Source organism: Pieris napi, chromosome 22 (assembly GCF_905475465.1).
Source record: "Pieris napi chromosome 22, ilPieNapi1.2, whole genome shotgun sequence".
Classification (NCBI taxonomy): Eukaryota; Metazoa; Arthropoda; class Insecta; order Lepidoptera; family Pieridae; genus Pieris; species Pieris napi.
The window spans coordinates 33,283-55,420 of NC_062255.1; the positions used below are offsets into that span (position 1 = coordinate 33,283).

The 22,138-nt window shown below is 37.3% G+C and overlaps 3 protein-coding genes across 3 annotated transcripts; all 3 read left to right on the forward strand.

Annotated features, from left to right (window-relative positions):
• Positions 1 to 2,414: 2,414 nt before the first annotated feature.
• On the forward strand, positions 2,415 to 4,463 carry LOC125061026 (membrane-bound alkaline phosphatase-like). Its single transcript, XM_047666168.1, has 3 exons — positions 2,415 to 2,746; positions 2,829 to 3,846; positions 3,929 to 4,463. Exons 1-3 carry the CDS (start codon positions 2,420 to 2,422, stop codon positions 4,180 to 4,182), a joined length of 1,599 nt encoding a protein of 532 aa, XP_047522124.1. The 5' UTR covers positions 2,415 to 2,419; the 3' UTR covers positions 4,183 to 4,463.
• Positions 4,464 to 5,803: 1,340 nt separating this feature from the next.
• On the forward strand, positions 5,804 to 8,057 carry LOC125061012 (membrane-bound alkaline phosphatase-like). The gene is made up of 5 exons (XM_047666154.1): positions 5,804 to 5,936; positions 6,029 to 6,327; positions 6,493 to 6,858; positions 6,957 to 7,608; positions 7,686 to 8,057. The coding sequence occupies exons 1-5, from the start codon at positions 5,876 to 5,878 to the stop codon at positions 7,877 to 7,879; spliced, it is 1,572 nt and encodes a 523-aa protein (XP_047522110.1). The 5' UTR covers positions 5,804 to 5,875; the 3' UTR covers positions 7,880 to 8,057.
• Positions 8,058 to 8,970: 913 nt separating this feature from the next.
• LOC125060955 lies at positions 8,971 to 20,041 on the forward strand. The gene is made up of 9 exons (XM_047666085.1): positions 8,971 to 9,193; positions 12,621 to 12,829; positions 13,101 to 13,146; positions 14,647 to 15,010; positions 15,425 to 15,603; positions 15,685 to 16,337; positions 16,742 to 18,161; positions 18,239 to 18,356; positions 18,435 to 20,041. The coding sequence occupies exons 2-9, from the start codon at positions 12,773 to 12,775 to the stop codon at positions 18,541 to 18,543; spliced, it is 2,946 nt and encodes a 981-aa protein (XP_047522041.1). The 5' UTR covers positions 8,971 to 9,193; positions 12,621 to 12,772; the 3' UTR covers positions 18,544 to 20,041.
• The last annotated feature ends 2,097 nt before the right edge of the window (positions 20,042 to 22,138 follow it).

A 22,138-nucleotide genomic window follows, 5' to 3' on the forward strand; every position in this document is an offset into this window, starting at 1 on the left:
AAAATTTTTGTAATAATCCATTGGGTAGTTTTTAAGAAATTTACGTTTATGTACATTAGGGTGTCCCTTATATGGGCGAATTTTTTTTTCGAATATCGAAGTACATACCCCTTAATTATTTTTAAACTACCTTGACCTACTTAAATACAAAATTTTATGTTGCTATGTACACATTAACCTGTGCCGACAAGGCCGTGAAGATTTTGAAAATTGCTGCCTTTAACCCTTTTCGCCATTGAACTAAATAAAATGCAATATTTATATTTTATAAAAATAATAATTAAAGCTGAAGTAAGAAAATAGGTATTTATTAATTAAAAGAACATACAATTACACAGTAGCAAGGACATTTTATTTTAAGGTTCTCTTTTTAACAGTCTGGATATAGATTTCTATGCTCTTGCACACAGCGTAGTAAAAACTGTTTATGTTCTTCCTCTGCAATTATTAAACCATGAAAATCTTGTATCATATATAAGTTTTACAGCTCTTTTAGCTGTATCATTCACTGCCTGTAAAGAAAGAACCTTTATTTTTGCCTTTAAATAGGCAACCTCTTACAACGTAGAAATAAGGTAGAAATACTTCAAGAAGTTTTCATCAATTTTTAAACGAGAAAATAATTTTCTGTTCTTGACAAACTCACAATCACTTAATGGTAAAAATAAAACAGTTTAATACCTAGTTTTTAATTACCAGTTTAATAAATGAATATTTATTTATGCCTCATTCTAATATATTTAATGCCTTTTTGAATGGATTAAACACGCTAATATTACGAATTTTATAGGGTAATTGATTAAACAATTGCACTTTCTCATACTCAAGTGACTGCTCCCGTGCTCTGTGATTTCCAACAGCGTTACAGATCCCGACGTTTTTGTATGCAACTTTGAGGTAGGAACATCCATAGTACTGATGTTGAGAGAAACGAATTATTGGAATTGCATTGCATCGCTGTTGGTGTCGTTATTGGGAGTTTGTTGTGGTATGCATCATCTGTCGGTGGCGGTGCGTCGACCAAACGTCGGGCGCACGTAGTACTACAGGACGGCGTCACGTGTCGATAGATGGCGCTCTTAACAGTATTCCATAGATGGGAATTTCTTGTAAGTCAAGAAAGAAAAATTATAAAACTACATGATTTTTAAAAAGTTGGTAATTATTATAAGTGTGTATTATATGAAGGCAACACTGAATAGTCCGATTAGAAACTGTTTTTTTTATCTACTTGATTTCGCTGGTCGTGTCCACATGTTATAGGGACGGCACCGCTTTTGATATTTTTGTATGTATGTCAATGTATATCATGTGTTTGTACTAATTTTGTGGTCCAAATTAAAAAAAAAAAAAAGAAACTAACGAATGCACTCCCATAATTTGTTTAGTTATAATAAGTTTTTAAAACAACCCTGATCCAGCAGGACTATTAATTCGAATGTTTTCGTAATTACCTATATATTTTTTTATATATTTTTTTTTTTTTTTTGACAATCCACACCAATTGACCTAGTCCCATGGTAAGCTGGTGAAGCTTGTGTTATGGGTACTAGGCAACAAATATACATACATATTATAGATACACATATAAATACATATTTAAACACCCAAGACCTAAGCACAACACCAAATGCTCATCACATCGATGTTTGTCTCAGCCGGGGATCGAACCCGGGACCCATGGATTCGCAGTCAGGGGTACTAACCACTAGACCAATGAGCCGTCGATGTTTGGTGAAAGCATAATCTTAAATAAAAAATATATTGAATTTGGACTATCTTCGGGTGGTTAGTTATCATGCAGTTCGAAGATATAATTATTGTCGGAAGTAATTTAATTGTCTACTTAAGTTATTATTTCTATCAACGCTTTTAAAGAAAATTATTCTAATTTTGTTTCTTACTTGTGTTTGCCAATTTGTTTTATTTTTATTGCTTCTTCGTTTATCTCTAAAATAAAAATGTGTGTGTCACCTCTAAGTTCCAACTTAGATCCTAAATTTATAAGAAAATCAAACAAACTGTATGGAAGAAAAAGCATAGTACATGTGTACGGTGGCGGCACTTTCAGATGCTTGTACCACTACGTAATAATAAGTTGTACGCTTTCGGACGTATTTCATAGTAATTGTTTTCAGAAACGAAGCGAATCAAGTGAGTGAGTGACTAAATAAATAATGTATGGAGTTGGAGTCAGCTTATTCACGGAAACAATATATTATATTATGTTATATTCCTCATAATAATAGCTACGGGCCCGCCTTGACTTTAATTTATTAAATAGACATTGGAATTTGAGTCTTTCAATCATTATCAGATATTAATTAATAGCATAATAAATGTAAGATAAAGCGCTATTATCGGGCCTATAAATAGAAACGTGCAGAGTCTCAGGCACAACATCGCCATGTACACGGGAATGCTCACAGCGCTGGTTCTGGCGGGCGTCCTTGCGCTCGCCACCACAGATAGTTATCACCCTGACGAGCCAGGGTCAGTGCGGGGTATGGTACGAAGAGACGAGCTCTCTGCATCCTTCTGGCAGGAGCAGGCGCAGGCGATCGTGAAGCGTCGCGCTGGAACCAAGACGGGTCCCGCTGCGCGTAATGTCATCTTATTCCTGGGCGACGGCATGTCCGTGCCTACGCTCGCTGCAGCTCGAACGCTGCTGGGGCAACGTAACGGGTATACCGGAGAGGAGGCAGAGCTCTCCTTTGAAACCTTCCCGACGTCTGGTTTGAGCAAGGTTTGTATTCTTTTTAAATGCAGTTTTCTCTTTTTTTATTTTTTATAAATTAAAAAAAGATAAAACTATGTGTCTGTTGCAGACGTACTGTGTAAACGCTCAAGTCGCAGACTCTGCGTGCTCAGCGACGGCATACTTATGCGGTGTGAAAGCAAACCAAGGTACCCTTGGCGTGTCGGCTTCTGTACCGCGTTCGAACTGCAGTGCGTCACTAGAGCCTGCTGCTCGACTACAATCTATCGCCGCGTGGGCTTTGGCGGATGGCCGCGATGCTGGACTCGTAACCACCACTCGGGTAACGCATGCGTCGCCAGCCGCTGCATACGCACGGGCCGCCAACCGCAACTGGGAAAATGATGCCAGGGTGCGTGCTGACGGGGCTGACCCGCAGCAATGTCCAGATATTGCAACGCAACTAATCACTGAAGACCCTGGTCGCCAGTTTAAGGTGATACTAGGAGGAGGTCGACGCGAATTTTTACCAAGTCATGTTTTGGATGAAGAGGGATCAAATGGAACTAGGACCGACGGTCGCAACCTAATAGAAGAATGGCGGTCAGACAAGATTGGACGTAATGTTACACATAGCTACGTTTGGAATCGAGAGCAACTGTTAAGCGCCAATGCAACTTTGCCAGAATATCTGCTAGGTTTGTTCGAGAGCAGCCACCTGCGGTACAACATGCTCACCAATCCCACCACCGAGCCTTCTCTGGCTGAACTGACCGAAGTTGCTATACGAATGCTACAGAGAAACGACAAGGGTTTCTTTCTATTTGTCGAAGGTGGACGCATAGACCACGCCCATCACAGCAACTACGCGGAGTTGGCACTGGATGAGACGATCAAACTCAGTGCGGCGGTGTCGCGTGCGGCTGAGTTGCTGGATGAGAGAGACTCCTTGCTCGTGGTAACGGCGGACCACGCCCACGTCATGTCCTTTAATGGTTACGCAGCACGTGGAAGCAGCGTATTGGGCACGGCGAGAGGCTCTGACCAACACGGCGTGCCGTACAATACACTCTCCTATACCAATGGACCTGGATTTCGAGCTCACGTTGAAGGAAAACGTGTAGACATTACAAAGGAGGAAAAATACGGTGAGCCATATATTTGATACTAGTCGCCAAGTTATAATTAAATATGAGACCAAATAATCATTCAAATATTGTAACCGTCTAGGATCCCTGCAGTGGATGTCTCACGTGGATGTCCCGCTGTCGTCGGAAACGCACGGCGGCGATGACGTAGCAGTTTTCGCGCAGGGACCGCAGCACGCTTTGTTCTCGGGCCTCTACGAACAGAATGCTATTCCGCACCTCATGGCCTACGCGGCTTGCATCGGTCCAGGCGAACATGTCTGCAATAATGCTCATATTATTATACCCCTAAGCTCTCTGCTATCTTCTCTGATATTCCTAATATTGTGTAGATAAATTATAATTTAAAAAATAAACGCTCGATCGGTGAAAGAAAAACTATCCTCGCGAGAAGTCGTCATTTTAATGGAAACAAATATATTTTTAAATTAACACAAAACTCACTCCCTCATTAACGTTTTCGAAAATTAAGTAAAAATGTATTTGATAAAAAGAAGATTTGCAGCGTCATATAAACGATAACATGAGCGAGTTACGAGTCTCATCTAGATTTTTATTAGATTGATTTGATTTAACTGATGAAATGATAGATTAAATATAATAAAGAATGAAGATAATTATTGGTGTATTCATTAAGCGTATTTTTACTTGTTATAAATCGTACAACACGCTACTGTATCGTACATTACGCTGATGTATGTTAAGAATTTGGGTAAGTTAACAAGAAAACAAATTTTCCCTCTAGTTATGACAAATAAATTCTGTCTAATTGCACTACAATTTTAACTAAAGTACTCATCTCTCTCTTTTTATCACAGGGTAAATGCAATTTGACAGAAAGAGAAGAATGGGTATTGGGTACTCTAGTTAAAAGAGTGCAATTACACTGATTTGTTTTATTTATTAGTCAATTAGTTACGGCCGCTATGTTTATGAATGCTACAGACCCCAGTCAACTTTATTTAAAAAAGTTCATTCCTTACCGCCATTCCATACCATTCTTACCAAATGCTACATTTATGACGTACTTGCGATATACATTATGTTAATTAAAGTATCATCCAACGTTTACGCAATACGACCAGTTTTAAGTGATCTTTTGAAAAACAACCATATGCATAAATTGCTTATCAAAAAGATATCATTTCTATATCAGGCCAGTGTATACATTATATATACACTGGCCTATTAGATGTCCAAAAAACCTCACCAGTTTTCACCTGTAAGTTGTCCACAGAGTCCTAAGCATCCGACTAATCTAACACCAAATTACCAGATTAGAAAAGTAGATCAATGCAATAGATGACAAAATAAAGATATAAGTGAATAAGTTTTTTCAAAACCTTGAAATATTTCTGAATTAAACAATAATAAAATCATTTATGAATGTAATATAAAATATGAAACCGACTCCAAAATGCACTGAAACCTAATAAATTACAATACTTTTTATTTGTTGTCTTACTAAGAGTATGTATGTGTGTAGTAGATATTACTAAGGATATTTTTCGGAAGTCACCTCTGTTCACACCAACTAAACCCGTTTCATTCATTTATAAATATTTATAAATCATTGAATTATTAGTGACTTGTCGTGCAAAAACGCGACGAAGCGGCGTGAGGTAATTAATATATTTCATGAGCCATTTTTTGTTATGTGAAAGCTATCAATCTGATTATAAAATGGTTTCTATGGGACTAATTCGGTGCAAATTTCAATATTGTGATCTGGCTTTTATTTCAAAATACATTTTTTGCATATTTAATTCAAGTCATATTGTTGTTTGCCCGAAGATTATTATTAAGAATTTAATTATTCAGAGAACGTTAATATTTAACAATTTTTGGACTGCACTTATCTCTGATATTCAAAAGTTATCTAAAATGAGTCTTAACTTATCATCGTGATAATATTATGAAAAGGAGATAAAAAGTGCAAATCGTAAAGACATCTCAGCTTCCTTTGATTACGTCTGTTAGTATATTAACTAAGACTGTTGCGAGTATTTGATCTTAAACAAGAATCGCAATGTTGTGGAAGCCCTTTGACATTGTTTTATTGATTATTTTTATAGTAAAATGTTGCTCAGGTAAATTTAAGCACTAATATACTATTATTATAATATTTTTCTGACGACTACTATATTTACTTTTATTATAATATCAATAATTGAAACTTCAGGGGATGAGTATCATAGTAATCAACGAGAAATATTCCGATCGCAACGCTATCTGCGTAACGAGGAAGAAAGGAACAGTGAATATTGGATAAATCAGGCTCAGGAAAGTGTGAAGAAGCATGCGGCCCGCACTGAGGCACATCCAGGACCCTCAGCGCGTAACATAGTCTTATTCTTGGGGGATGGGATGTCTGTGCCCACCCTCACAGCCGCGCGGACGCTTCTAGGACAACGCAACGGGCGCACAGGAGAAGAATCAGAGCTTTCTTTTGAAACCTTTCCTACGTTAGGTTTAGCAAAGGTAAAGTTTAGTATTATCGTATAGAATCGTAAAAATATATCAATTAAGCTCTCGTTTTGCTTATTATTTTAAAAATCAATTATATTAAAAGACATTATTATTTTTAAAAGCGGGGAGGTTCATAGTTTAATATAGGAAAATAATAATATTGATATTTCATTACAGACGTATTGTGTGGATGCGCAAATTGCCGACTCGGCATGTACAGCGACATCGTATCTGTGCGGAGTGAAGACAAACCGAGGTACGATTGGCGTGACGGGTATGGTTGAACGTGGAGACTGTCCCACTTCAATTAACCCCCACAATCACGTGGAATCTATCGCTGCATGGGCGTTGGCAGAAGGTCGCGATGCTGGTATTGTCACTAGTGCACGAGTTACGCACGCATCACCAGCCGGTGCATACGCGCGAGTCGCGCAACGTGATTGGGAAAGCGATGCGGATGTACGCAAAGACGGTTATGATCCTACTGCATGTCCAGACATAGCGTACCAGCTCGTGCATCAGCATCCAGGAATCGATTTTAAGGTCACCTTTTTTCTTAAACTTCACATAACTTTTTAGGATTATGAAACTTATTTTTTTACATGTCGTCAACTTTATTTCCGTATCTTTCAATTTTTCAGGTAATTCTCGGTGGTGGAAGACGGGAATTTCTGCCTAATAATACAGTAGACGAAGAAGGAACTTTTGGTAAACGGCTAGATGGTCGAAACCTTATTGATGAATGGCAAATGGATAAAATAGCAAAAAACGTATCAAACGCGTTTATATGGAACAGACGACAGCTGCTCAATATAAATGACCAGTTGCCAGAGTACCTTCTGGGTCTGTTTGAGGGTAGCCATCTACAGTATAATATGGAAAGAAACGCTGACACTGAGCCGACGCTCGCCGAGCTCACTGAGACCGCTATTAGATCGCTCAGCAGAAACAAAAATGGTTTCTTCTTGTTCGTTGAGGGTGGACGAATCGATCATGCTCACCACGACAACCAAGCGACTCTAGCGCTAGACGAAACGATAGAGCTTAGTGCGGCGGTAGCGCGAGCTGCCGAGCTACTAGATGAGACTGACTCACTGCTAGTGGTGACATCAGACCATGCGCACGTTATGGCCTTCAACGGGTACACGCACCGTGGTGGAGATGTGCTGGGGCCCTCAGATACGCTCGGGGACGATGGACTCCCCTATATGACACTGTCTTATACAAACGGACCCGGCTACCGCGCGGCAGATGCTGTGGGAAGAGTAGACGTAACTAAGGACAAAGATTTTGGTAAGAAATAAAAAAAAATGTATTTTGATTTATGTAAAAGTTGAACTGGTTCTCTAGTAATTTGTTCTCATGGGCAGGTTCAATGCAGTGGTTGTACCCCGCGAGTGTCCCGCTATCGTCGGAGACACACGGTGGTGACGATGTTGCAGTATTTGCGAGAGGGCCACATCACGCTATGTTCTCAGGCCTGTACGAGCAGAATGTTATTCCCCACCTAATGGCCTATGCGGCTTGCATCGGCCCCGGGAAACACGTCTGCGACGATTCCTAAGCTACTGCTTTAATATTCATGATTTGATTTGTTTTAAATTGAATACAAGGTTTTAGGTTAAACTTATTGTGAATAAAATATTTATGTTCAATTATTCATTCATATTCAGTTCATCGGTTGCAGGTTCTGAGATAATCAGCTTGATCTTTTTGTCAATTAGAAACAATTTATTTAAAAAGTGTTTTATTTACTTGAACTCTATAAAATGACCCATACTTACCAAAAGCCTTTTCAAAAATATAATATAAGATAAAAAACTCGATTACTCAATGAATTTGATTGAAAACTGAACCTGCCCTCGTATTACTACACTACCTCACAATTGCCCTATTATAAAATAATCTCACATATTGCGGGAAGTTGAACTCTATTATCTCTATTATCTCTCTATATCTTAATAGCGCACTCGGTACAAGTTAATACCAATGAACAAGTTCATTTATGTTCCAGACAGGTGTAAGGTTAACCCATTCAGAGGCTGCTGTTGGTGCTCTTTAAAAAACAATGTATAATTTTTGAAGTGAAACTTCTTTAGGCGCATGAGTGAAATTTTTTCCGGAAACGTCACAGTAGACAACAAGTGAGAGAGCGATTGAGCCCGATTGAGAGAGAGTAGAAAGGCGAATTAACTTATAGACATTCTATTTTTGAAATAAAAATTTCGTAAAGAGAATTTAAGAAATATTAGTATTTTATATTTTATGCAAAATAATTTATTGAAATCTCAAATGACGAATTGTAAATTAAAATGCCACGTGTTTTTAGAAACTTAATACACTTAATATTTTATTGACCATTAAATTCATTAAATTCCTAACATAATTATCTTTCTTTTTTTTTAGTTTTAGATTTGTATAAATATGAACAAGAGTTAAAAATTAAGTTCAATTAGAAATTTCACTTCTGACATTGTGTACTTTGTTTTATTAATGTGAACGTAATTTTTAAATTATTTCAACACGTTTGTATTCTTCATTAATCGAAAAGAAATTAATTCCTTTCCCTTGTATAAATGTCGAAGGAACTATCCCAGTCCACCCTCTAGGCAACGGCGTCCTGGGCCCGCGGGCGCGCGGCAGTCGGTCGCGACGACGGGATGTGAGAGGACCCGTGACGTATCTTTACGTCGCCTTTACTTTACAACTTTTCGTTGTGCATATTTTGGTGTTCGAGTAACGATATACACATTACACACTCCATGTGCGAGTTAAAGTGCATTTATTATTTTACTTCTGAGTGACGTCTTATATACTCGTAATATGTGTGTGTAGTGTCACGTTTTGAACTTATAAACTGGCAGCTAATAGCGACAAGGTGAGCTAGTTACACGGATATTATTATATTTTGTATGCTTGTGATAGATAGACCTAGATAAACACATCGTAATCGGACATACGTTATAATTAATTGTTTTAAATATTAGATCCCTACAAAAGGCTCCCGACATTTTGATAATGCCGCTTAAAACAAACTCATTTAAAGTTTTCATCGAATACGCAGCTATTTAGCGCTATATTACTCGTATTAGAACAAAACAATGTTGTGTGGTTCTTCTGATACGGAGAGCTTACTATACTTATTCTATTTTTTTGTTATGGTGTTTAGATCTCTAAAATGGAAAGAAGGTTAATTGCCTTTGGATTGCCTTCAGGATTTCATAATCTTTACCGAAGCCTATTCACCATATAATTAATGAACTTCTTAAGCGTCAGGTCAAAAATATTTCAGGCTGCCTTCCTCCGACGGGACTTGCAGAAGTTATTTGAATATTAATAGTTAGATTGGCGATTTTTCTCTTGGGATAAACCTCCCGGGATTATATCTTATTAGACTGATTTCAATAGTGACGTGGCAGCGTACAGCTATGTATTAGTAAGATAACAAACATACAAATAAAAGGAGAGAAACAAGTTATACAAATTATAACATGTGGCCTCGATAATAGGTACGGACTGGGTGCACAAACATAATGCTTACAGTTAATTAGTTTACAGAGATACCTTTTACAAAAAGATTACAAAATTGACCTTAAATTTAACAGAAAACAAAAGAACCTAAAAAGTGATAAACAGGATCAGACAGGATAGGAAAGTCGGATAGGCGATCCTAAAATCTATTATTTAATTATTAATATATTATAATAATTACTTAACATGTAATGTGGAACATGGGGTAATACATACTCATACGCTATAGCTCCTTACAAACATTGTGTAAAACAAAAAACTTGGCGATTCTTCCGTTCTACGCCCTTGAATTGAGAACTGACAGTTAATGTAAAATTAGAAGCATTTAATATGTATTTATTTTTTGCCGTTCGTAAGTGCACATTGTGTTACCTATGTGAATAAATGATGTTGAATTAAAAAATATCAAGATTGTTCTGGCCCTGCAGCCGATTGCACATTCTAGTCAGTTAGTGGAGCGTAGACCCCTAAATTAGAGCGCTTAGTGAAGATAAAAAAATGTATCCGTTTCTTTGCAATGTCTCAAACATCTAGGAACAGAAATGTCAAATTAAACAAGATATGAGGTGAGTTTGGCATAGTATTGTTTAAATTAATAAAGAAATGTAGCATTCAGAAGATCCCTACGACACTGAAGTAGCTTTAACTTGTAGTGCTAAAGTACTACTATTTCTGTGGACTTTATTTATTTACTAATTTTATTTATATTTTATTTCTTTGATAAAAGCTTGCCAACGCTCGGCACACTGATACATTGGTAACAGAATCTCAATATACAATTTTTAATGTGACAAGCACTTGTAGGCAAACATACACGAAGAGAAAATACAAGTATTAAACAAAACAATTAAAATTACAAAAACTAACACTACACCATTCCAGAGTACTTCGCACAAGAACATGTGTATACAGCAATATAGTGCTGCATTTTTTGAAAGCTTTGCAGCGTAAGACGAAATCCAGAGTTAATTATAAATTATGTTTATACTCGTGCACTTGGACGGCAGGAAATTAAATAGAAAAATATTTTATTAATATAAGATATTATCAAGCCAAGCGTAAGCCGATTTATTGTTTCGGATTACCTAACAACTACATATTATAGATAATATGCATATAAATATAATTTTTAAAGTGGATGTACCAGGTAGTACCTTTTTCGTAGGAAAGTTCCAAATCTTGTTTTGTCGTGTTCATGTTGAGAGATATCTTTCCTTGTATTGACTTATATGATTGATTGCTAAGATTAATATGTTTTAGATTTTGCTAAAATCGGTGTATTGAGGAAATAGCTGTGCCGATTTCACAAACTTTAATTTTAACCCACCTTGGACATAATAAATGCGCTCGTACTTGACCATTATTTTATGGAATTACTAGCTGACCCGGCAAACGTTGTTTTGCCATGTATATTATTTCTAGGAAAAAAATGTTTAGTTCAATAAAAATAACTATCTACAATAATAAAAAATAGGGGTTGACCGTAAAGGGGTGAAAATTAGGGGTTTTATGTATTTTTGTATGCTGTATCATAAAAAAATAAAAACAACAAAAATGTCTAAAAAATAAAAATAAATTTTGGGGTGGACCCTTTATCATATAGCGGTTTGAAAGATAGATAGTTGCCGATTCTCAGATTTACTGAATATGCATAAAAAAATTCATAAGAATCGGTCGAGCCGTTTCGGAGGACATTGTGACACAAGAATTTTATATAATATATATAGAGATATGACAACTATGATATCTGCTACGGCATTCACTGAAATCAAATGATGTCAAGGGCGATTTTGTTTAAAATTAAATACTTGAGATGTAATAATGTATCTATTCATTCTGGATAAGAATTAATATCGTTTTTATAAAAACCGCTTCGGATTCAATAATTCATATTATTGGTTTTATATATTTTAGTATAAAAAAGGTATTGCGAGGCAATCTTTAAAGATACAGAATTATTTGACTACAATATCATGTGCGAGCTAATCGCGGTCTCATGGTCACCATGCATTAGGAAAAGACCCAAGTATGTAGAGTGGTGTACGGAGCGCAGGGTGCAGTCGCGTATGGGACAGGATGGGGTGGCTCCTAATTGACTAGTTTCGTATAAAATTTAATTGGATCGATACGCGATCCTATTGTCGCGAGATTTCAAGTGCCGCTCGTTAAACAAGAGAGCTTTATTTGCGTCGTATCGACTTCGAGTATATTCCGTATACACATTTCGTCATGTAATGTCACAATAGCCTTTGTAACAAGGTAATTGATTATTATACATAAGTAAAGTAATTAGATTAGAAGGATATAAAAGTATCATGGCCGATATATTGGACTTGATGTCGCGATAACATCTATTGAACGACTTATGCAACACAAGATTAGATACAAACGTGTTCCTTTTGCGACGGACTGATGACGGTTGCGTGTTATTGAGATGTTTCCTGGTGTGGATTAATCGACTTCGTGTCGTATTAACTATGTATTTAACTAAAATTCTTCTCTTCCCGAAAATAGTCATCTTTGCGTTAGAATTAAAAGACCAAGTTAAACAATTATGTGTTAAATTTCCTTTGGTGACAAATTTATGCTATGCTGGATCGATTAGGATTTGATTTCCTTACATGTGACGTCGGACCGTATAATAATCCGATAGAGATCAAAACTGTTCAATCTGTACCTAGATATAATATTTTGGAAATATGGTAAAATTAAAAAATAAATGAAGTAGATACATTTGTAATATTTTTTGTACAAGGTTATGTCTTTTGTTTCAGATGAGGCTTATAAGCCGCAGAGAGCTTTTGTAACGAGTGGTGTAGAGTGGAGAAGTTTAGTGTGTGGTGTATTGTGGTGTAGAGTGGGGAGTGTAGTGTGGCGAAACTAGGTGTGGGATGTGATGTGATGGTGTCTCAAAGGGGGGTGCACGATGGCGGACGACAATACGATCATCGAGGGCACCGTCAAGTTTCGCGATGGGAAAAAGGTAACCTTTCTGAATATTACATTATTTGTAAAATATAAAAACCACTGTGGTTTTAAATATTTTATCTATTATAAGCAATATTTTCATCTGTATTTATGCAAATAATATAGAGATTCTTTTGAAGATTCACTCATCGAATATACTCCCAGAAAACAATTAGATTGATAAATCGATATGTCGATCTACTCGTTAGAAAAATTTCTCTCTTAGAACTTACGACCTGTTATACATTTTTAATGTTGGTGAACGCATTTTCATGTGCTTGTTGCAGTGGAAATCCCGCTGGTGCGTAATGCGGAAACTGTCTCCAGTCGCAGGTGAGACGTCGACACGAATACTCCTCTCACCGTTCCCTTCCATTTTGACTACTTGCATTCGCAACTCTATTTACTTAGATTATGCTCTGTATTTATGATTTTATTATAATTTTTTTTTTAAATACATTTATTCATACAAATATTGATTGTAGTATTTTATTAAGAACTGGATCTAAACTGCGTAACGATGTGATGATACGTAACAGTAATAAAATAAGCGAATTTGCGAATCGTTGGAGACATTAAAATTTGTTTTATTATACGGAAGGCCTTACTCAGAGTAGTACCACTTAAATTTGTCAAGAAATCGGTAGTATAGTTTTTAAGAAAAATCCTCTAGCATATTTTTCATTTACTTAGCTCGTAAGTGCACTGTAAATAAACTTCTGGCCAATAACGGTCGATATGAAGCTGTTTAAAGCTAATGCTACCGTTCAATTATCAAATATTGCGATTTATTTGTGGACGCGGTCCATCGAATGTGCACTAATTAACAACTCATTTTAAACAAATTAATAACCGAAACCGAGTAGAAGCTAATATTTCATGTATTTAAACACATAAGCGTCTGACAGCAGTTGCTGACGATTTCAACAATATTTTTATTAAATTGTAATTAGAATTTGTTAAATTAATATTAAGAAGCTCCATAACGTTTGGTGCGTGAAGATTTTTAAGTAACTTTGACTTTAACATTACACTGCTCTAAAACGTAGAAATATATTATCATTTTTTTAATACGGTTCAAAGATACTTTATTTCTCGAAGATTTACATTCACTTAGTGAGAAATTTTAGAGGTTAGTAATGTTTTGAAACTATTTAAAAATAAGCTATATAAAATGAAAATATTAGTTGCTAAGAATATGTACAATATTTTTTTTACAAAAGTGCAGGTAGGTCGCATCGATGTTACAACACGCATTGTGTGAATGATACTTGTGAAATGAATACTAGTAATAGTTTCTTAGACGCTCGTTCACAGATATAAATAAATGGTAGAAGTAATTTTTTTTGTTTTGTAAATACATATACTTAATTAATTTCTTTTAAACTGGAAGGCAAAGTAAATTAAACTAGATTAATTTAAATATATTATTAACAAATAATATATCTAGTGAGTCGTATATAAATTAGCGTAGCTTATCTATTTAAAGGAAGGGATATTAAATAATTGATTTAGACGCATGACGGTAAAGCGCAAACGGCACGAGTAAGTTCACGAAAGGGGACGACGTGCGACTACAAAGCATTCCACTACGATCGTTTTCGACTCCATAAAACACGAAGAATAGAAACCGATTCCAACGATCTCCCCTACTATGTCACCCCGCCCGAACACATCACCCCTTCAAAGAACTACGTTGGCGTAAAATAATTATTTATAAATATAGACAGAGCAAAAGTATATGATTAAAGTCGTCTATATAAATGCACACATTTGCATTAATATAGACAACGTGCATATTGTGAACGATGCGAGCATGTGTGCGTGTTGCAGACTGCGTACACCTGTTGCTGTACCGCGACGCTCGCGCACTGTGGGGTGGCGCTGCCAGCAAAGCGGCACTGTCGCTGCAGCGTTACGTAGGCTGCGAGACTGGCTTCACCCTCGACAAACATTCCCATACGCTGGCACTGCTCTGTGCCGACTTTACGGCTGTGCTGGCCTTCGAGACTCGCGAGCGCCTTATGCAGTGGCAGGTGAAACTGGCGGCGCATTTAGGCGACCCGCGCAACTACCTAGTTCTGCTGGGTAGTGGTAAACCGGGGCCCGCTCGACTGCACCTCCATCGTCGCAGTTGTGCTCTTTCAGTCGGTGTACCACCTCGTTTACTCGGCGTCTGGAACATCGCACACCTTAGGTTAGTAGACTTCCTAGATTACCTTCTTACTTATTTATTTATTTATTTATTTGCTTAATGGTATTCCTACAGCTACTTACAAGTACTATACAATATTCAAAAAATTACACTATACACAAGAGCCAAAAATGGAATACACATTTAAACATACACAAAACACAGTTACACCTATACAAATACAAAAAATACAAACAAAATACAAAGAATATATATATGTATGTATGTAAATTCTAAATTCTAAGATTCATAGTTCATTACAACATATTTATTATAAAGGAGGAATAACAAAGCCTTCCTATCTAATAAAGGATACTAAAGGATACCAGAGTTTTATATATATATTTTATTCTTACCTCAGTGATTTACTCTATTACAATAAAAGTTCTTTCGTGCTTACAATTATCGTTTTTTTAGGCGCTATGGTGTCGTTGATGGAAGATTCTGTTTCGAAGGCGGTTCCCACTGTGGCAAGGGGGAGGGGCTACACGTCCTAATCTCGGACCATTCGGCAGACATTTTGAGAGACTTTGATCTTGCTTCTAGGGGACAGCTCTCACCCAAACGGAGAGCAAGTTCATCGAAAAAAAATGACGGTAATAATGTGTTTATTTTTGTCAATGACAGACTTATACCACATAGCAATACCATAGGAATTTATTTATTTTCGTTTGTAGGTTTTGAAAGCCCGAAGTCTCAAAAAGCTTTTAGAATGAATGCCCGGGTCGAGTTAAATACAATAGACAGATCACTTCCTCCGACCGACTTACGATTGTATGAAGATCCGTGTAGCGGTGAAGAGCCTGGAACTATATCTCCATACTGGCCATTCACTGAAAGGCACTTTGATGACATGGGGCTAGGAGACACATCCTCGGTCAACGATATGACGGACGGTAACGATCCCGCTCCTTGGAGTGCCAACGGACATGTAATGTTGGAGAGATGTATGAGCTGTATTTCAAAACTCGGCGCTCTTTCAAGATCTTCAACTGCTGCATTGACTCCTGGCGCAAAACACTTTAATCCCGCTTGGACGATGGAAGAAATAGATGAATCAAACAAAAAAGACGTTCCGTGTGAGAGGGTTAGGGCTCTAGAATCCTTAGTGAATCCTCAAGATGAAAATATATGTCGTTGTGGAGTGGAACAGATTCCAGACCGACCTCCAAAACCCACGAAACTAGACTTAAAATTGACACGAAAACCACCGATGCCACTGCCCGTCAGATCTTTTAGTCACGCACAATTATCATCAATTCAAGAGAACTCTTTATCTAGTATAGGACCATATGAAAATTATGATGTCCCAAAAATACATTCAGCAGAGGTAATTGTTTAATCTATTGGCCGACAGAAGTTCGTTAAGTATGGTCCTTATGTTTTAAAACCGTATCAAACTTCTTCCAGAATAAGCTAAGAGTCGAACCTAGGACCAATGCTATTATTTATTTTGATTCTATGAAACTATTTAGAGAAAATGTTCACAATATGCTAGTAATGTTAATTATGTTTGAAACATTAGATGATGACATTTAAAAAAAGTAATCAAGGGGACTTGTGTATAATCTTTGTGCCGCATCTTTAATTCCGTAAACATTCATTTTTTTATACAAGTATTGCATTTTTTGAAGTAGTCAGGTCAGACAGTCAGGCTATAATATAACGTAATATTCACAGTCGATACGTTTTAAGAATTGCGATAATTAAACACTAAAATATGTATATTTTCAGGTCGAAGGTGAATATTATGATACACCTAAAAGGCTTAAAGAATGTTTAAATAACGAGTTATTTAAAATGACAAAAAGTTCTACAATGAATACAATAGTAATGAAAAAGTCATGCGGCTGTTTACTTAAATTTGGAAAAAAAACAAAACAACCAACTGTGATAGACTCAGACGAAACGTTTCAACAGTCGAGCTGCCCCTGTCAAAAAGTTACAGATTGGGCCAACAACTGGATTAAGCTACCCTACTGCAACAAGACTCCCAAGAACCCAGGAAACTTAGTATCTTTCAAAGAAACAGTAAAACCTACCATTATTGACAAAAATGCATTGTACGCCACGATAGATCTCTCTCAAAAGACAAGAAGAAAATCGCTTCAACATGAATATTGTATCCCAAATAACATCGAAAAATCCAAGAGTTTTGAATATACTGAAATCGACGATGGGCCACTTGCTAACTATGAGAATTTGAATTTTGCTCTATCTTTAGAACATTACGAAAACGCTAAAGAACTTCTAAAGAAAGCCGGTGTGACTCAACGTGAACTTGACGCAATGAGCGCTAATCTTAATCGAACAGGCACCGTTAGACCCAAAGAACGAACTAACGAAGATGAAATTATGTGTACGAAGTGCGGAAATCCTCAAGAAAAAGAGAAACGTAACAAAGGGACTTCGCACGATGAATATTTGATGATGGAGCCTAATACTACTGACAGTAACCAGTTCGATCATGAAAAACCATTGCCATCCGGGTACACCCCGATGTCGCCCATAAGTGGTTTTACTTTTCACACTTTAAAGCATCCTGCAAAGAACCCAATCAGTCGATTGCTGGATGAAAAGTCCGCTAGTAACCCCACTCTCTGTGGTTCAGAGGAGACCAGGGCCCCGACTGAAGATAGCGAACGAGTACAGCTTAGAGCGGTCAAAGAGCGTACCGATTCCCGCAAGCGCTCCAGTTCCGCAGACTCCTCTCGTTTCCTTGAGGACGTTAAAGAGTTCGAGGGTAGCCGCGGGTCAACTTCTTCCATTGAAACGCTGCGGGACATCGGTGCAGGTGTTACACCCTGTGAATGCGCCGCAAAGCACTCGGATGCGGATAGTTCGGAGGCTTCCAAGACTAAGGGTACGGTGATTCCATCTGGTAGCAACAGGGATTCGTCTAGCTCCAACGATTCCGGGGTCTCATCGTGGTCGCTCCGCGGTGATGCCTGTACGGCGGGTGATTTTGAACTTCCAGCAACAACGGCGGCAGCACGACGTCGGTACCGCTCGGCCCGGAGAGCGCACGCTCCACCCCACACGGCCCCTCGCCGCTCGCGCTCCAGCAGCGGGGTGCGCAACTCACCGCCACCCTCGCACAAATGCTGTTCCGCAGAGGCCGAAGTGCCTGTTCTTACTAATAAGCCACTAAGAGGTACAATGTCGCTAATTCAATGTCGTTTTAAACTTCTGAAGTGTGAGTTGGTATGTAAGTGGTAAATGTGTTTGCAGGCGTAGCGGTGACAGACAGCCGCAGTACGTCCAGCGGCACCTCAGACATGTCAGACTACATCGAAACCCTCTCAATTTGCTCTTCCCACTCGTCTTCCGACACGCCCATTACCATGAGGTACTTTGTATTCATTGGATCACTACTACTACCACTAGTGGCTTACACGGCACAATTTAACTTATTCTGTGTGTGCAGGGTCGTCCGGCATACAACAAGTACGCTGCGGCCGCGTTCGGGCAAGGAGTATAGCCCGCTGGCTGCGGGCTTGAGGGCCGCCAACCAACCCTACCGACACTTACCCTGAAACATTCGCAACAGTCTTTCTATTCTTGTTCAAAATTTTTCAAGAACCTTAATTTAATCGCTATGCGCTTACAAACGTAATCTATCGAAAAAATTGTAATTGCAAGGAACAAAGCATTAAAAAAACGATTTTGGTTCGAGATACTTGTAAATACTAGTTTAAGCTTAAGCTGATACTTAATTTAAACTTTGATTTTTTTCTTTGGTTTTATACGTACACAAATCTAAAATGTATTTCACGTCATGCCATTTTAACTCTACATAGTACTATATTATTATTGATGCCATAAAACTTTCTAGTCATATTAATATATTTTAAATTCAATTATATTGAATGAGATTATATAATTGAATATATTATAAAACAACCTTCATTTCTGGGGAATATTCCTTTTGTTTATTATTTTGGTAGAGAAGGTCCGTCCACTCTCGGTTTGCTGTCTCCGCTAGGACTCAATTATATCGTATTATCATGTAATTAATATATCAAATAACACGATAACCTAATACCATGTAATATTTCATTATCATTCAGCCGCGGTGCACGCGCCGCTAATCAGCTCGAACATACATACTCGTAATCTGAACTTAACTAATCTAGTATATTATCGGCTACGACACGACGATCTGTTACATAGGATAAGGATAAGAAACTTTTTTTATTGTATAAACTTATATAAACTTGTACTCTAACTTTTATCAAAGTCGAAAACGTTTTATAAATTATTGTTAATAAAGAGAACTAAACGAATTATAGAACAGGTACTGTTTACATAACTATCCAGTCGTCGGATCGATTTCACCAATTTCCAATAATTATCTTACATGGATTGCTTTCTAGTCATTTGTAAAGTATTATACGTACATACATATTTTTAAAATGAACGGGTCGCACATTGCAGAGCGGGCGGCCAGAGAGAGAAGGCACCCGCAATGTAACGGTGTACCGTGTTTACTGTACGCTCGCCGGTAGGCAACTGTTTACAACGATGCTCGTCTCTTGTTATAATGAAATTTTGATATTAAGAGTTTATTTATTGTAAGTTAATTTATTGTGAATAATGCATTTTCAAGTCTGAATGTATGTGTAGTTGAAGTCGAGTCTCGCCTCGCTCTGCGGCCGCCCTCGCGTCAGTACCTAACGATTCGGCGGCGGAGCGTACGTTCTGTCGTTTAATCGTGTGATTCTGATGAAAAGGTGGGCGCGTTGACTTCGCGGCTCGATGCAGTTCTTTTTAAGCTACCTTGTTAAGGTTTACAAATCGTGCGACAATTATAAAGTCTCGACTGCAACGAGCCCGGAGTCAGTGTAACTATAGCAATAAGCGGTGCAACAAAAGGTAATCGCGTGTATAGTATACAATGCCGTAAAATAACTACTATCAATGAATAGTGATACCGTCGAATAACATTACGCGGCGGTTGTTTAGATTTACGCTAGAATGAATTTATAACTAAATAATGTTAACTCGAATTTCTGAATAAAAAAATGAACTGAATCGCGGTTTTATTATCCCATCAATTGAAGAAAAACAGAAAATAAATAAAACTAGCTTTATATCTTTTTTCAAACATTATATCTTTTTTTTTAATTCCATTTCTTTGTTTGAAACATAAGAAAACCTTGAGATATTTCTAAATTAAACAATAATAAAAAAACCTTTATAACAAAAATGTAACCCACTCCGAAATGATCTGAAAACTGTTCAATAACAATATTTGTATTTATTGTCTTATTAAGAGAATGAAAGCATTCATCTATAAAAATTAATAAACCATTGACTTACAAGTGACTCGACATGTCTCACGACTCAGCGGCGCGAGTTTTATATTTTCATAAGATATTTCAGATAATATGATAAAAGTGTTAGATTTGTGATTTCAAAAAGGAAAAGAAGTAGACAAATAAAGTATTGAAACAATCTATATTTAAATAAATATTATGAATACGTAAAATTCGTGCGGATCGCAGTGTAATTCTCCGAACCTATTTTGAACAATAATGTTTAGCTTTTTTATTAATAAAAAACAAGTCCTCTGCCAAAACAAATCACGTGTCACTTAATTTAAAACCACTCGGTAATAAGTAGTGTTTATATGTTAAATATATAATCGATTCATCGATCGATCAAAGTAGTCTCGTGGTCGTGTAAAACTATATCTGTTCATCGGACGTAGATAAGATTATTATTTTATATTGATACAATATTTAGGTACCTTAAAGCAATTCTGAAGCTATTGATTTGACTACCTCAAAATGTTATAGACGTGCATTGCACTTAAGGGAAGGCCTGGAACGATGACAGTCAGCGGGACATTGATACTCTGCAGCGAACGGAGCCGTCGTATGAAACGGAAACTCGGTCGGATGCACATAAAATGATAAAATGTTATTGGTGTGGCTGTCTGCGAGCTCCCGACCGGACGTGACACACTGCCGGAAGTGACGGACATCACTCATCCTGACTGCAGTAATAATATACTGCCTACGACGTATACACCTCGCAAATCCATGGACATTATTAGCACTGTATTCTATTCTATTGCAAAACAAATCATTTCAATTTTTTTTAAATTATAATAGTAAGAGGAAGGACCTTATTTGTTTTGTTAGTTTAAGATTCTTGGATAGAAACGTCTTTATGTCCGTTTAACCGCTAGTAATTATTTAATCAATAAAATTTGATTAGCTAAGCGTGAATGATAAGTAATAAAATGTGCATTGACAGCTCTGCCGGTGGTCTTTCGTCAGTGTCGGTTGTTTCGTTTTATGAGGACATGTATTACCAGGCATATGGATGTTTACTGACACATTCCACCAACTGATTGGGAATAGATTTTTTTAACGCACACGAAGTTAAAACGTTTTTTTAAGTCTATGCGATTTTTATAAAGGCGGCATCGAGTACCGTCACGTATATTTCTGCGCGTTAATTCTTAAGCTGCTCTTCTTAAAATCATCTTTAAATATTTTATTTTTAGCTTAGCTATTAAATACAAGAAAAAGGGACAAAGCCTTTTCAATGAAATTCTGTTAAATAGAATTGTTTTGTTTCTGACATTTACAGCTCATTAAATATCTCATTTCTTATTCTACTCGCTGCAAAAGATAAGTTAGCCAATAACATTTGTACAAGGGGTACTCTGATCACCTCACGAAGATTGCCCTTTCAAACAATTTGTGATCAATTTAAAGCCAACGCAATAACGCCTCATTCCCCTGCGATAGTGGAGTTACTTGGCCGCAGCAGTGACGCGGCGTATCGGATCCATGCCGGTAATGAGGCTCAAAGGAGCTCGCTCATTACCGGGAAATGTCGGATTTGTTGAAAATCCGGCCCGTGCTAACCCTCGTCTTGAATTTTTAAATAATTCAGCCGCCACGATTTTTGTTTGCATTTCAAAAGCATTACGTAACTGTCTCGACTTTTAGCTTCGCGGTTCCGTTTTTTGAAACCCTTTTTTAATCACTTTAGAGTTTAGAGTGCCTGCCTGCAAAAATTGTCGTAATACAATCAGATAGATTCCAATCAAAGATTCCAACCTATGGGCCGATTTTGTAACTGTATCTCCAGCTTTCTGGCCGATCGGACCAT